The sequence below is a fragment of the Bufo bufo genome, chromosome 5, assembly GCF_905171765.1.
Source record: "Bufo bufo chromosome 5, aBufBuf1.1, whole genome shotgun sequence".
Lineage (NCBI taxonomy): Eukaryota > Metazoa > Chordata > Amphibia > Anura > Bufonidae > Bufo > Bufo bufo.
In genome coordinates, this window is record NC_053393.1 from 43,171,402 (window position 1) to 43,184,834 (window position 13,433).

Below are 13,433 nucleotides of genomic sequence, written 5' to 3' on the forward strand. Positions count from 1 at the left end.
GTTTGGACACACCTTCTCATTCAAAGAGTTTTCTTTATTTTCATGACTATGAAAATTGTAGATTCACACTGAAGGCATCAAAACTATGAATTAACACATGTGGAATTATATACATAACAAACAAGTGTGAAACAACTGAAAATATGTAATATTCTAGGTTCTTCAAAGTAGCCACCTTTTGCTTTGATTACTGCTTTGCACACTCTTGGCATTCTCTTGATAAGCTTCAAGAGGTAGACCCCTGAAATAGTTTTCACTTCACAGGTGTGCCCTGTCAGGTTTAATAGGTGGGATTTCTTGCCTTATAAATGGGGTTCGGACCATCAGTTGCATTGAGGAGAAGTTAGGTGGATACACAGCTGATAGTCCTACTGAATAGACTGTTAGAATTTGTATTATGGCAAGAAAAAAGCAGCTAAGTAAAGAAAAACGAGTGGCCATCATTACTTTAAGAAATGAAGGTCAGTCAGTCAGCCGAAAAATTAGGAAAACTTTGAAAGTAAGGGCTATTTGACCATGAAGGAGAGTGATGGGGTGCTGCGCCAGATGACCTGGCCTCCACAGTCACCGGGCCTCAACCCAATCGAGATGGTTTGGGGTGAGCTGGACCGCAGAGTGAAGGCAAAAGGGCCAACAAGTGCTAAGCATCTCTGGGAACTCCTTCAAGACTGTTGGAAGACCATTTCAGGGAACTACCTCTTGAAGCTCATCAAGAGAATGCCAAGAGTGTGCAAAGCAGTAATCAAAGCAAAAGGTGGCTACTTTGAAGAACCTAGAATATGACATATTTTCAGTTGTTTCACACTTGTTTGTTATGTATATAATTCCACATGTGTTAATTCATAGTTTTGATGCCTTCATAGTCATAAAAATAAAGAAAACTCTTTGAATGAGAAGGTGTGTCCAAACTTTTGATCTGTACTGTATATGTAAATATGGATAAGTACATATAATAAACAGATATTCAGTATGGAAACACCATATCTACTGAATTAAGGGTGTGTAGACATATCTCCAGGGATTTGGAGCCACTCCAGATAGGAACGCTAGATGCCGGAAGCTGGATGCACCTGATGGAGATGTGGATATCATTCTTAATCAGCTAAGATGGCTCCCATATACTCCAGCTCTCAGACAATGCCTTATCTACTCCAAAGCACCAAGGTTTCACCCTCCCCAAGAGGACCCGCTTTCTTGTTGTCATATATGACGTATGCTGTACTGCTTTTAGTGTGAAGCCATTACAAGATGGCGCTGGCATCTAGATATTTACATAGTTTGCATACCACAGTTAGTAAAATAATGCACAATGCGCAGATGCCAAGTGTTATCCCTTTTCTTGTTTTTGTATTATAGCCAATGAAACAATGCCACGAGCCTCAGGGGGGATGCCCCTCTCTGATTATATAAAAACTGCTTAACTTCCTGTAATAAAGGAGAAACTGCTTTGACCCTTGAACAGACTGGCAAACAAACCTTGGATCAAAAATGTCAGCAGTCAACTTTTTTTGATCCAACCCCACATCTGAGGGAAACTACACCAGACTCTTATCACCAGGGGCATTGAATCTGAAGTGATTAACCCATATCTAAATGAAAATGGAGATGTCTATTCTTTGGTGGCTCTCAAGTTCTCATACCTATACATGTCTTTGTTTAGTGATAGAGTTATTAAGTAGTTCACTTTTGGACAATGTTTTTTTTCATGGCTATTAAAAGTTCAACTGAGCTAAACTGATTTCTAAGAAACTGGTCATGACATTTCAAAGGACTATGGGTCACATAGTCCTTTGAAATGTCATGACCAGTTTCTTAGAAATCACGGGAGAAGCTCCTTCTATGTCCGGTCTTTTAGCTCAAATTTGGAAAAATCAGGATCCAATGGTTTTAGACTTTGAAGGGGATTATCTGGGCAATAATATTAATGACCTATCCACAGGACATCAATAACACATCAGCGGGGGTCCTAGTCCCGTCCCCACTTACCGCAGGTCAGCTGCTTTGGGAACCTGCGGCGCTCACCGGAGGTTTGGTGAGCACGACAGCCTCCCAGGCGCTTATCACACCCCGCATCCAACATCGTATAGCGGCTGTGCTTGGTATTGCAGCTCAGCCCTATTGACTTAAATGGGGCTGAGCTGCAACTCGGCCATGTGACCGATGTACAATGACATCACTGTCCTAGGAAGAGGCTGCTAATCCTGAGTATATGTTATCAATGTTAATTCCCAGATAACCCCTTTAAAGATCTAGGATGGAATTTCTCATGCCTGCACTCCAAAATTCTGGCTTAAAGAGGACCTTTCACCAGAAGAAAGCCTCTAAACTGACTATACAGAAGTGTAGAGCGGCGCCCAGGGATCCCGCTGCACTTACTGTTATCCCCGGGCGCCGCTCCGTTCTCCGGTTATAGCCTCCGGTATGTAAGTAGTTAGGCTCCACCCACTTGATCCTGCCGGCGTCTTCTTCTCCTATGCTGTAGCGCTGGCCAATCGCAGCGCTCAGCTCATAGCCAGGCATAGGAGAAGACGACGACGGCAGGATCAAGTGGGTGGAGCCTAACTACTTACATACCGGAGGCTATAACCGGAGAACGGAGCGGCGCCCGGGGATAACAGTAAGTGCAGCGGGATCCCTGGGCGCCGCTCTACACTTCTGTATAGTCAGTTTAGAGGCTTTCTTCTGGTGAAAGGTCCTCTTTAACCACCTCAGCCCCCAGTGCTTAAACACCCTGAAAGACCAGGCCACTTTTTACACTTCTGACCTACACTACTTTCACCGTTTATTGCTCGGTCATGCAACTTACCACCCAAATGAATTTTACCTCCTTTTCTTCTCACTAATAGAGCTTTCATTTGGTGGTATTTCTTTGCTGCTGACATTTTTACTTTTTTTGTTATTAATCGAAATTTAACGATTTTTTTGCAAAAAAATGACATTTTTCACTTTCAGGTGTAAAATTTTGCAAAAAAAAACGACATCCATATAGAAATTTTGCTCTAAATTTATAGTTCTACATGTCTTTGATAAAAAAAAAATGTTTGGGTAAAAAAAAAATGGTTTGGGTAAAAGTTATAGCGTTTACAAACTATGGTACAAAAATGTGAATTTCCGCTTTTTGAAGCAGCTCTGACTTTCTGAGCACCTGTCATGTTTCCTGAGGTTCTACAATGCCCAGACAGTACAAACACCCCACAAATGACCCCATTTCTGAAAGTAGACACCCTAAGGTATTCACTGATGGGCATAGTGAGTTCATAGAACTTTTTATTTTTTGTCACAAGTTAGCGGAAAATGATGATTTTTTTTTTTTTTTTTTTTTTCTTACAAAGTCTCATATTCCACTAACTTGTGACAAAAAATAAAAAGTTCTATGAACTCACTATGCCCATCAGCGAATACCTTGGGGTCTCTTCTTTCCAAAATGGGGTCACTTGTGGGGTAGTTATACTGCCCTGGCATTCTAGGGGCCCAAATGTGTGGTAAGGAGTTTGAAATCAAATTCTGTAAAAATTGACCTGTGAAATCCGAAAGGTGCTCTTTGGAATATGGGCCCCTTTGCCCACCTAGGCTGCAAAAAAGTGTCACACATCTGGTATCTCCGTACTCAGGAGAAGGTGGGGAATGTGTTTTGGGGTGTCATTTTATATATACCCATGCTGGGTGAGAGAAATATCTTGGCAAAAGACAACTTTTCCCATTTTTTTATACAAAGTTGGCATTTGACCAAGATATTTATCTCACCCAGCATGGGTATATGTAAAAAGACACCCCAAAACACATTCCTCAACTTCTCCTGAGTACGGAGATACCAGATGTGTGACACTTTTTTGCAGCCTAGGTGGGCAAAGGGGCCCATATTCCAAAGAGCACCTTTCGGATTTCACAGGTCAATTTTTACAGAATTTGATTTCAAACTCCTTACCACACATTTGGGCCCCTAGAATGCCAGGGCAGTATAACTACCCCACAAGTGACCCCATTTTGGAAAGAAGAGACCCCAAGGTATTCGCTGATGGGCATAGTGAGTTCATGGAAGTTTTTATTTTTTGTCACAAGTTAGTGGAATATGAGACTTTGTATGAAAAAAAAAAAAAAAAAAAAAATCATCATTTTCCACTAACTTGTGACAAAAAATAAAAAATTCTAGGAACTCGCCATGCCCCTCACGGAATACCTTGGGGTGTCTTCTTTCCAAAATGGGGTCACTTGTGGGGTAGTTATACTGCCCTGGCATTCTAGGGGCCCAAATGTGTGGTAAGGAGTTTGAAATCAAATTCAGTAAAAAATGACCTGTGAAATCCGAAAGGTGCTCTTTGGAATGTGGGCCCCTTTGCCCACCTAGGCTGCAAAAAAGTGTCACACATCTGGTATCTCCGTACTCAGGAGAAGTTGAGGAATGTGTTTTGGGGTGTCTTTTTACATATACCCATGCTGGGTGAGATAAATATCTTGGTCAAATGCCAACTTTGTATAAAAAAATGGGAAAAGTTGTCTTTTGCCAAGATATTTCTCTCACCTCACGTACTCAGGAGAAGGTGGGGAATGTGTTTTGGGGTGTCATTTTATATATACCCATGCTGGGTGAGAGAAATATCTTGGCAAAAGACAACTTTTCCCATTTTTTTATACAAAGTTGGCATTTGACCAAGATATTTATCTCACCCAGCATGGGTATATGTAAAAAGACACCCCAAAACACATTCCTCAACTTCTCCTGAGTACGGAGATACCAGATGTGTGACACTTTTTTGCAGCCTAGGTGGGCAAAGGGGCCCACATTCCAAAGAGCACCTTTCGGATTTCACAGGTCATTTTTTACTGAATTTGATTTCAAACTCCTTACCACACATTTGGGCCCCTAGAATGCCAGGGCAGTATAACTACCCCACAAGTGACCCCATTTTGGAAAGAAGAGACCCCAAGGTATTCGCTGATGGGCATAGTGAGTTCATGGAAGTTTTTATTTTTTGTCACAAGTTAGTGGAATATGAGACTTTGTATGAAAAAAAAAAAAAAAAAAAAAAAATCATCATTTTCCACTAACTTGTGACAAAAAATAAAAAATTCTATGAACTCGCCATGCCCCTCACGGAATACCTTGGGGTGTCTTCTTTCCAAAATGGGGTCACTTGTGGGGTAGTTATACTGCCCTGGCATTTTACAGGGGCCCTAATGTGTGGTAAGTAGGTAAATGACCTGTGAAATCCGAAAGGTGCTCTTTGGAATGTGGGCCCCTTTGCCCACCTAGGCTGCAAAAAAGTGTCACACATCTGGTATCTCCGTACTCAGGAGAAGGTGGGGAATGTGTTTTGGGGTGTCATTTTACATATACCCATGCTGGGTGAGAGAAATATCTTGGCAAAGACAACTTTTCCCATTTTTTTTATACAAAGTTTGCATTTGACCAAGATATTTCTCTCACCCAGCATGGGTATATGTAAAAAGACACCCCAAAACACATTCCTCAACTTCTCCTGAGTACGGAGATACCAGATGTGTGACACTTTTTTGCAGCCTAGGTGGGCAAAGGGGCCCAAATTCCTTTTAGCAGGGCATTTTTAGACATTTGGATACCAGACTTCTTCTCACGCTTTGGGGCCCCTAAAATGCCAGGGCAGTATAAATACCCCACATGTGACCCCATTTTGGAAAGAAGACACCCCAAGGTATTCAATGAGGGGCATGGCGAGTTCATTGAAAAAAAAAAAATTTTGGCACAAGTTAGCGGAAATTGATTTTTTGGATTTTGTTCTCACAAAGTCTCCCTTTCCGCTAACTTGGGACAAAAATTTCAATCTTTCATGGACTCAATATGCCCCTCAGCGAATACCTTGGGGTGTCTTCTTTCCAAAATGGTGTTATTTGTGGGGTGTTTGTACTGCCCTGGCATTTGAGGGTCTCCGCAATCATTACATGTATGCCCAGCATTAGGAGTTTCTGCTATTCTCCTTATATTGAGCATACGGGTAATGAGATTTTTTTTTTCCGTTCAGCCTCTGGGCTGAAAGAAAAAAATGAACGGCACAGATTTCTTCATTCGCATCGATCAATGTGGATGAAAAAATCTCTGCCAAAAAAAGAAAAAAGGAGGGGAAAGGCGTCTGCCAGGACATAGGAGCTCCGCCCAACATCCATACCCACTTCAGCTCGTATGCCCTGGCAAACCAGATTTCTCCATTCACATCAATCGATGTGGATGAATAAATCATTGCCGGGATTTTTTTTTTTATATATACAAAGTGTTTGCCAAAGTATATGAACACCGCCACCTCCTCAGCTCATATGCCTTGGCAAACATATCTTTTACTGCAGAGGAGAAATCTCGTCTTGCAGCGCCGCATACACCGACTTGCGTGTAATCTGACAGCAGCGCAATGCTTCTGTCCGAATGCACATCAGTGCTGCAGCTGGTCGATCGGATGGTCCACCTGGAAGGTAAAAAAAACAAAACAAAAAAGAAAAAACCAGGCCGCAAAGCAATAACTTTATTAACTTTAGAACAGAACACTTTTTTAAACTTTTTTAACTTTTTTACTTACCGGTAATTTTTTTTTTGTTTTGTTTTTTTTACCTTTATAGAACAAACCTCTCCTTCCCCATGGGACAATGTGCAAAGCGCAAATCGCCCAAAGATGTGGCGAAGTACGTTATGCACTTTATCCCAGGTGAAAGGAGAGGTTTGCAGCAGCTGTGAGAGAAAGGGCCCTAATAGCCCTGTGTGCCTGTCCTGGTGAGATGCAATCCCTATGCTAGGTGTACCTGTGTGTGGTACTTCCGGAAACACTCTCCTAAGCATAGGGCAGGGTGGTCCGGACAGTCAGGACAGAAATAGCGGGTGTCACGCCTTATTCCACTCCTGCTACAGACACGACATTTTTTTCGGGGTGGCGGTTGGGTTGAGGTACCAGCAACGACACTGGGGAAATGTCGCTCGTGTAGACGGCTAACTACACTGGTGGATGGGGCCACGGAACCTCCTGGGTAAAGGAGGTTCTCGATGATCTCTTCCTGGAATTTGAGGAAGGATCGTGTTCTCCCAGCCTTACTGTAGAGAACAAAACTATTGTAGAGCGCCAATTGAATTAAATATACAGACACCTTCTTATACCAGCGTCTGGTTCTGCGGGAAACTAAATAGGGAGCCAACATCTGGTCATTGAAGTCCACCCCTCCCATGAGCGCATTATAGTCGTGGACTGAGAGGGGCTTTTCAATGACACGGGTTGCCCTTTGAATTTGTATTGTCGTGTCTGCGTGAATGGAGGAGAGCATGTAAACGTCACGCTTGTCTCTCCATTTCACCGCGAGCAGTTCTTCGTTACACAAGGCAGCCCTCTCCCCCCTTGCAAGACGGGTGGTTACAAGCCGTTGGGGGAAGCCCACGCGACTAGTTCGCGCGGTGCCACAGGCGCAAATCCGTTCTAGAAACAAATGCCTAAAGAGGGCCACACTTGTGTAAAAATTGTCCACATAAAGATGGTACCCCTTGCCGAATAAGGGTGACACCAAGTCCCAGACTGTCTTCCCACTGCTCCCCAGGTAGTCAGGGCAACCGACCGGCTCCAGGGTCTGATCTTTTCCCTCATAGATCCGAAATTTGTGGGTATAGCCTGTGGCCCTTTCACAGAGCTTATACAATTTGACCCCATACCGGGCACGCTTGCTTGGGATGTACTGTTTGAAGCCAAGGCGCCCGGTAAAATGTATTAGGGACTCGTCTACGCAGATGTTTTGCTCAGGGGTATACAAATCTGCAAATTTCTGGTTGAAATGGTCTATGAGGGGCCGAATTTTGTGGAGCCGGTCAAAAGCTGGGTGGCCTCTGGGACGGGAGGTGGTGTTTTCGCTAAAGTGCAGGAAACGCAGGATGGCCTCAAATCGTGTCCTGGACATAGCAGCAGAGAACATGGGCATGTGATGAATTGGGTGCGTTGACCAATATGACCGCAATTCATGCTTTTTTGTCAGGCCCATGTTGAGGAGAAGGCCCAGAAAAATTTTAAGTTCGGAAACTTGGACTGGTTTCCACCGGAAAGGCTGGGCATAAAAGCTTCCCGGGTTTGCGGTTATAAATTGTGTGGCATATTGGTTGGTCTCTGCCACGACTAAGTCCAAGAGCTCCGCAGTCAAGAACAGCTCAAAAAATCCCAGGGCCGTACTGATCTGAGCCGTCTCAACCCGAACTCCAGACTGGGCGGTGAAAGGGGGAACTACTGGTGCGGCTGAAGTTGGTGACTGCCAATCAGGGTTTGCCAGCACCTCAGGGATTCTAGGGGCTCTACGGGCCTGTCTGTGCGGTGGCTGCGACGGGGTAACTAGTGCACGTGCCACCGTACCAGCTTCAACTGCCCTTCTGGTGCTCGCTACTTCACCATGTTGTACGGCAGTGCTGGTACTAGGTCCAGGAAGTGCTGCGCTGCTGGTGTATGCCTCACCACGTGATCCGGCAGCGACAGCCCCACTCTGCTGCTCTTGAAGCGGATCCTGCATAACCTGTGGTCTAGCGACATGGGGCCGGGTACGCCTGGTGCTGCTAGGGACCTCCACCTCCTCGTCCGAACTTTGGGTCAGAGAGCCACTGCTTTCCACAGGTTCATATTCTGACCCGCTAGATTCATCAGATGAGGGTTCCCACTCCTCATCCGACTGGGTCAGAATCCTGTAGGCCTCTTCAGAAGAATACCCCCTGTTTGACATTTGGACTACTAAATTTAGGGGTATTCCCTGAGACTACCCAAGAAAAAAAGCAAGCCTGTCTTACAAAGGGGAGGCTAGCGAAGTACCGGAGGCCGCTGCGGTTGATAAAAAATATCAAAACTGATTTTTTTATCGCCGCAGAGCGTGTAAAGTGAATGTGCAGTGATCAAAAAAAAAAATTTTTTTGTCACTGCGGTGGGGCGGGCGTGGGTGAACGCACGTGTGGGCGACCGATCAGGCCTGATCGGGCAAACACTGCGTTTTGGGTGGAGGGCGAACTAAAGTGACACTAATACTATTATAGATCTGACCGTGATCAGTTTTGATCACTTACAGATACTATAAAAGTACAAATGCTGATTAGCGATACGCTAAACAGCGAATAAAAGTGACTGCGGTGCGGTGGGGTGGGCGCTAACTGACGCTAACTACCTAACCAAGGGGCCTAAACTATCCCTAAAACCTAACAGCCAATACTAGTGAAAAAAAAAAGTGTCAGTTTACACTGATCACTTTTTGTCTTTCACTAAGTGATTGACAGGGGGCGATCAAGGGGTTAATTTGGATGATGGATGGTGATCAGGGGCTAAGGGCAGTGTTTGGTGTGTACTCACAGTGATGTCTGCTTCTCTGCTGGATCCAACCGACGAAAAGGACCAGCAGAGAAGCAGAGAAGCCATATAACAGATCATATTTACTAATATGATCTGTTATCTGGCTTGTGATTCGATTTTTTAAAAATCAGCAACCTGCCAGCGACGATCATTGGCTGGCAGGTTGCTGATGAAATACTCCTCTAACTTTTGCCGGCCCGCGATGCGCATGCGCGGGCCGGCTGTGACCGAAATCTCGCGTCTCGCGAGAGGACGCGCCGGCGCGTCCAGGAGGAATGAATCAACCACCTCCAGGACGCGTCTGTGCGTACAGCGGTCCGGAGGTGGTTAAAAAGTCGCAAAATAGAGGCTTTGCAACTTTTTGGGTCTCTTGCTCAAAAAACATTTTACATTTTTACATCATACAGTGCAGTTTTGCAAAATGGGTGGTGGAGGTGGCGTGGTGAGCTATGTTAATGAATTTCACTCCAGATTTATCACTGAGACTTTATAAAAAGTTGCAAAAAAGGACCCAAACTCCCTCCAGTACAAGGGTGGAGTAGGAAAACTGGAGTAGCTTTTCTAGACAGAAGTGTTGGGTTTAAAGATGTACCAGATTTAACAGACAACCGTGCGACATTTGATAAATTTGGTGCAAAGTGCTTCAATGCAGACTCCTGCAAAACTGACTTCAAATATTACCCTCATGATAAATTCACCCCTCCGCCCCTAAGTTTATTCCCTGAAAGGTGTGAACCTTCATGAGCCAGATAAACATAACAAAACATTTAGTCACAGAGGGTAAGTCTATATGGATAAAGACAGATATTGGGGTATCTGCACTACATACCCAAGAAGTCATCAGACGAAAGTCTCTCAAAATCCCAAACCTGAAGCACGAGAACAGCTGGGATTTTACGTTCTGTCTTCTCCAAGGAGAATATGTTTTCCCGTTTACTAACCACAACTTGCTTCTCTGCTGGTAAGTAATGAAACGGAAAGACAAAGCGCCAGTTGAAATTCCCTTCTCCGGTCAAAGAGTTGTAGTGAACATCTGTCTCCTGGTTGTCGTCTTCAATGCCTTTCAACCACCTACAAAAATAAGAGGTGATTAAAACTTAAATGATCCCATTCCTGGCGTATTAATTAAGATACCAAAAATCTCTCAGAACGTTCTGGCGGAATAGTGTATTATTTTAGATTACACTCTCCATTATTGTGAAGAATTCTTCTCCAGTTCTAGTTCTCTATCAGGCCATATATACTATATGCTGTTCCCCAGAACAGGGTACTTGCTAAATAGTTTTTTTGTAGTGTAATGTTATCTGATATATTGGATTGTACCGTATAGTTCTGTATGGTTAAATCAGGGTTGAGAGAAAAAGATGTAGAAGGTTAATCACAAGACTTACTCGGAACCAAATCCAAGAAGTCTATATAATTAATTTGCAGGGCGCCAGAGGAGGAGGAAATAAAAAGTGGGTAGAAAGAGGGTCAAGTGTGATGATCGATAGGCTGCCAGATGTGGTGAGTAGTTTGAACAAGTTCAACACGTACATAAAATGAAGACGAAAAAAGAGGGAGGGACCACAGTGTGAGGCGCCAGTCGAGACGGAAGAGAATATCAGTAAAAGTATCTGGAAGGCACGTATAGTTGACCCCTATTGGATCAATAGTACTAAAACCAGATGTATCTAGTATTAAGACCAATTTATGGTCAGTGAATGATAGTAAGTGCATTCAGGAGAATGTAAACAAGAGTAAACAATACCTGGACATTCAAATCCTCAATAGGTGTAATAAAATCAAATAGCAGTGAGATTAACTCTAGTGACACCAGATTTGGTGCCATATAAAATCAATATAAAATCAATAAATCTTAGTAATCTCCACTCACTTCACTGGGAGGAAATTTTGAGGGATAAAACTCAAGACACCCAACAAAAAGTCCTCCCAATCCTGCATCGCTTCAAGAATCTTAGGATGAGGCAGCAGTCCGAGTCGGTACTTCTTGCAAAAAATCCTTTATTTCCAAACAACAGGAAAATGGAGCTCAACACGTTTCGGGGCACAGAGTAAGTCCCCTTCATCAGGAGCAGAAAGGGTAAATCAGGGTTAACAGTCCTAACTTTGCCCTTGTAGAAGGCTAGGAGATAGACCTAGGCCCACCTACATCATTCTAGTATTAGCTGAGGAAGAGAGAGGAGCTCACTCCTTGGAGAAACTAGGCCTGAGTCTCAGAGAATACCTATCTCTGAGATATTTGCATCAAGAAATGAATCTCTACTTCATAGTACTCCAGAGAGAAAGAATGAACTAGAAGGTCCAGAATCTACAAGGCACATCACTGAAGTCAGTCAGTAAGGTATTTGCTGTTTAAGGCTGATGGAGACTTTAATGCAGTGGGAGGGACATTGCTAATACACCCTTCACACTTAGACATGGTCCTGGCAAGCCGTATCTTCATCCTGTACCCCTCAGCTGGGACTGACAGGCAAGTTTTGCAGAAACCTTATTGCCAGCCTTAGATTCTGCAAAGAGAGAGACTTTGAAATGATAGAGGGAAGGAGTACTACAAACTCCATCATTTCTCATATCCATATATTGCTATCTAGAGATTTGCACTGAGAATTGCTTGGAACTGTGTTTTGATACTGATGGATGTACTACAACTCCCATTCTGCACTTTAGTAAAGAGAGACTTGTCTATTTTGTACATCTGGCCTGGTTACTGACTCCAGCACTATTCGCCGGCCACAGCATCTACATCTCCTGACTTGCACCTGAACCAAACTCATACCGCCAAAGGCAGCCTAACTGCCATCAAGCAGGAGCCTCAACATCAGGGTGTGCCCTGAGGAAAGAATAGGTGTGCCCTCCTATCACTGACTAGCCCTAGGGAGCAACGTTATGAGGTAAGCTGCCATGATAGACTTTCTGCAGCCAGAGCCACTACCACCCTCATCCTCTGCTCCTCTCCACCTGGGCTGGCAGCATATAGCCCAGCACATAATATGTACAGATTGTGCTCATATATTCATATATGCAGTACTACACACTAACCCTTTGACATAGATATCACTTGATTTTTGTCCAGTGAATATATTTTCATCTTCCAATATCACATCTTCTGTATTCCAAATGATTATCCTCAATTCATAGCTGTCAAAAGATAAAATACACAATATAAATACTTTATATAAAACTGTAATATAAGAAAAGGATATTTACAGCCAGCAGAAGGCAGCAGTTACACTGAGAGGAGGAGCTATCAGTAGATTAATACCACCCATAAGGAGTAGTATAGGGCATAAATACGCTTATACTCCCCTGCCACACACCAGCACCTACATTACTTGATCCCAGGAACTGTATGGTCGCCCTTTCTCTATCCAGCTGATTTCTAAACACCTTTTTTTTAAATATTTTTGGACTTACTATTTATATTGCCATATTATAATTATTATAATATCACAGCAAGAAAATTTTAGATGCTCACAAGATACTATATAATCTGATGCATCAACACAAAAAAGAAAGAAACTGAGTCCTAACCGGCTTCAAGTGTATGGTATGTTTTAATCAAAATTTTTACAAAGCATAAAAAATAGAGACAAAAAGACATCAAGAATAAAGTGCGATGGCTAAATATAAATATAAAAATTGCATGAGGGAATTGACACATAATTGACTATGCCTGGTAAAAGCAAATGCTAATATAGTTGTGTACACATATCCACATCTTGAACAAATGCAAACCAAAGGTTACAAGCAATCAAATAAGGGTAAGTATAAATACAAGAGTATCATAAAGCATCATTCAAGGTCCCTACGCCTAGGGTTTGCATGTAGTTCAAGTGTGCACACTAGTAACTAATAACACATATAACATACCAATAAAAATGGGACATCCACCTCAGAAGAACCGCACACCCCGACGCGCGTTTTGGCGACACCTTCCTCTGTTATATGTGTTATCAGTTGTATGAGGGATATTATGTGTTGTCTGGGGCAAATGCTATGATGTACTGGTGTTATTGTACTTGAACTACATGCAAACCCTAGGCGTGGGGACATTAAATGCTGCTTTATGATACACTTGTATTTATACTTACCCTTAAATTGATTGCTTGTAACCTT

The 13,433-nt window shown here is 43.2% G+C and overlaps 1 protein-coding gene across 1 annotated transcript in view; it reads right to left on the minus strand.

Moving 5' to 3' along the window:
* Positions 1 to 13,433, minus strand: part of FER1L6 (fer-1 like family member 6) — a 240,040-nt gene that overhangs the window by 12,747 nt on the left and 213,860 nt on the right. The window contains exons 37-38 of the mRNA XM_040431685.1: positions 12,357 to 12,455; positions 10,144 to 10,385 (exon numbers count right to left, since the gene is read on the minus strand). Of these exons, the coding sequence (XP_040287619.1) occupies positions 10,144 to 10,385; positions 12,357 to 12,455 (341 nt within the window). The remainder of the gene's footprint in view (positions 1 to 10,143; positions 10,386 to 12,356; positions 12,456 to 13,433) is intronic.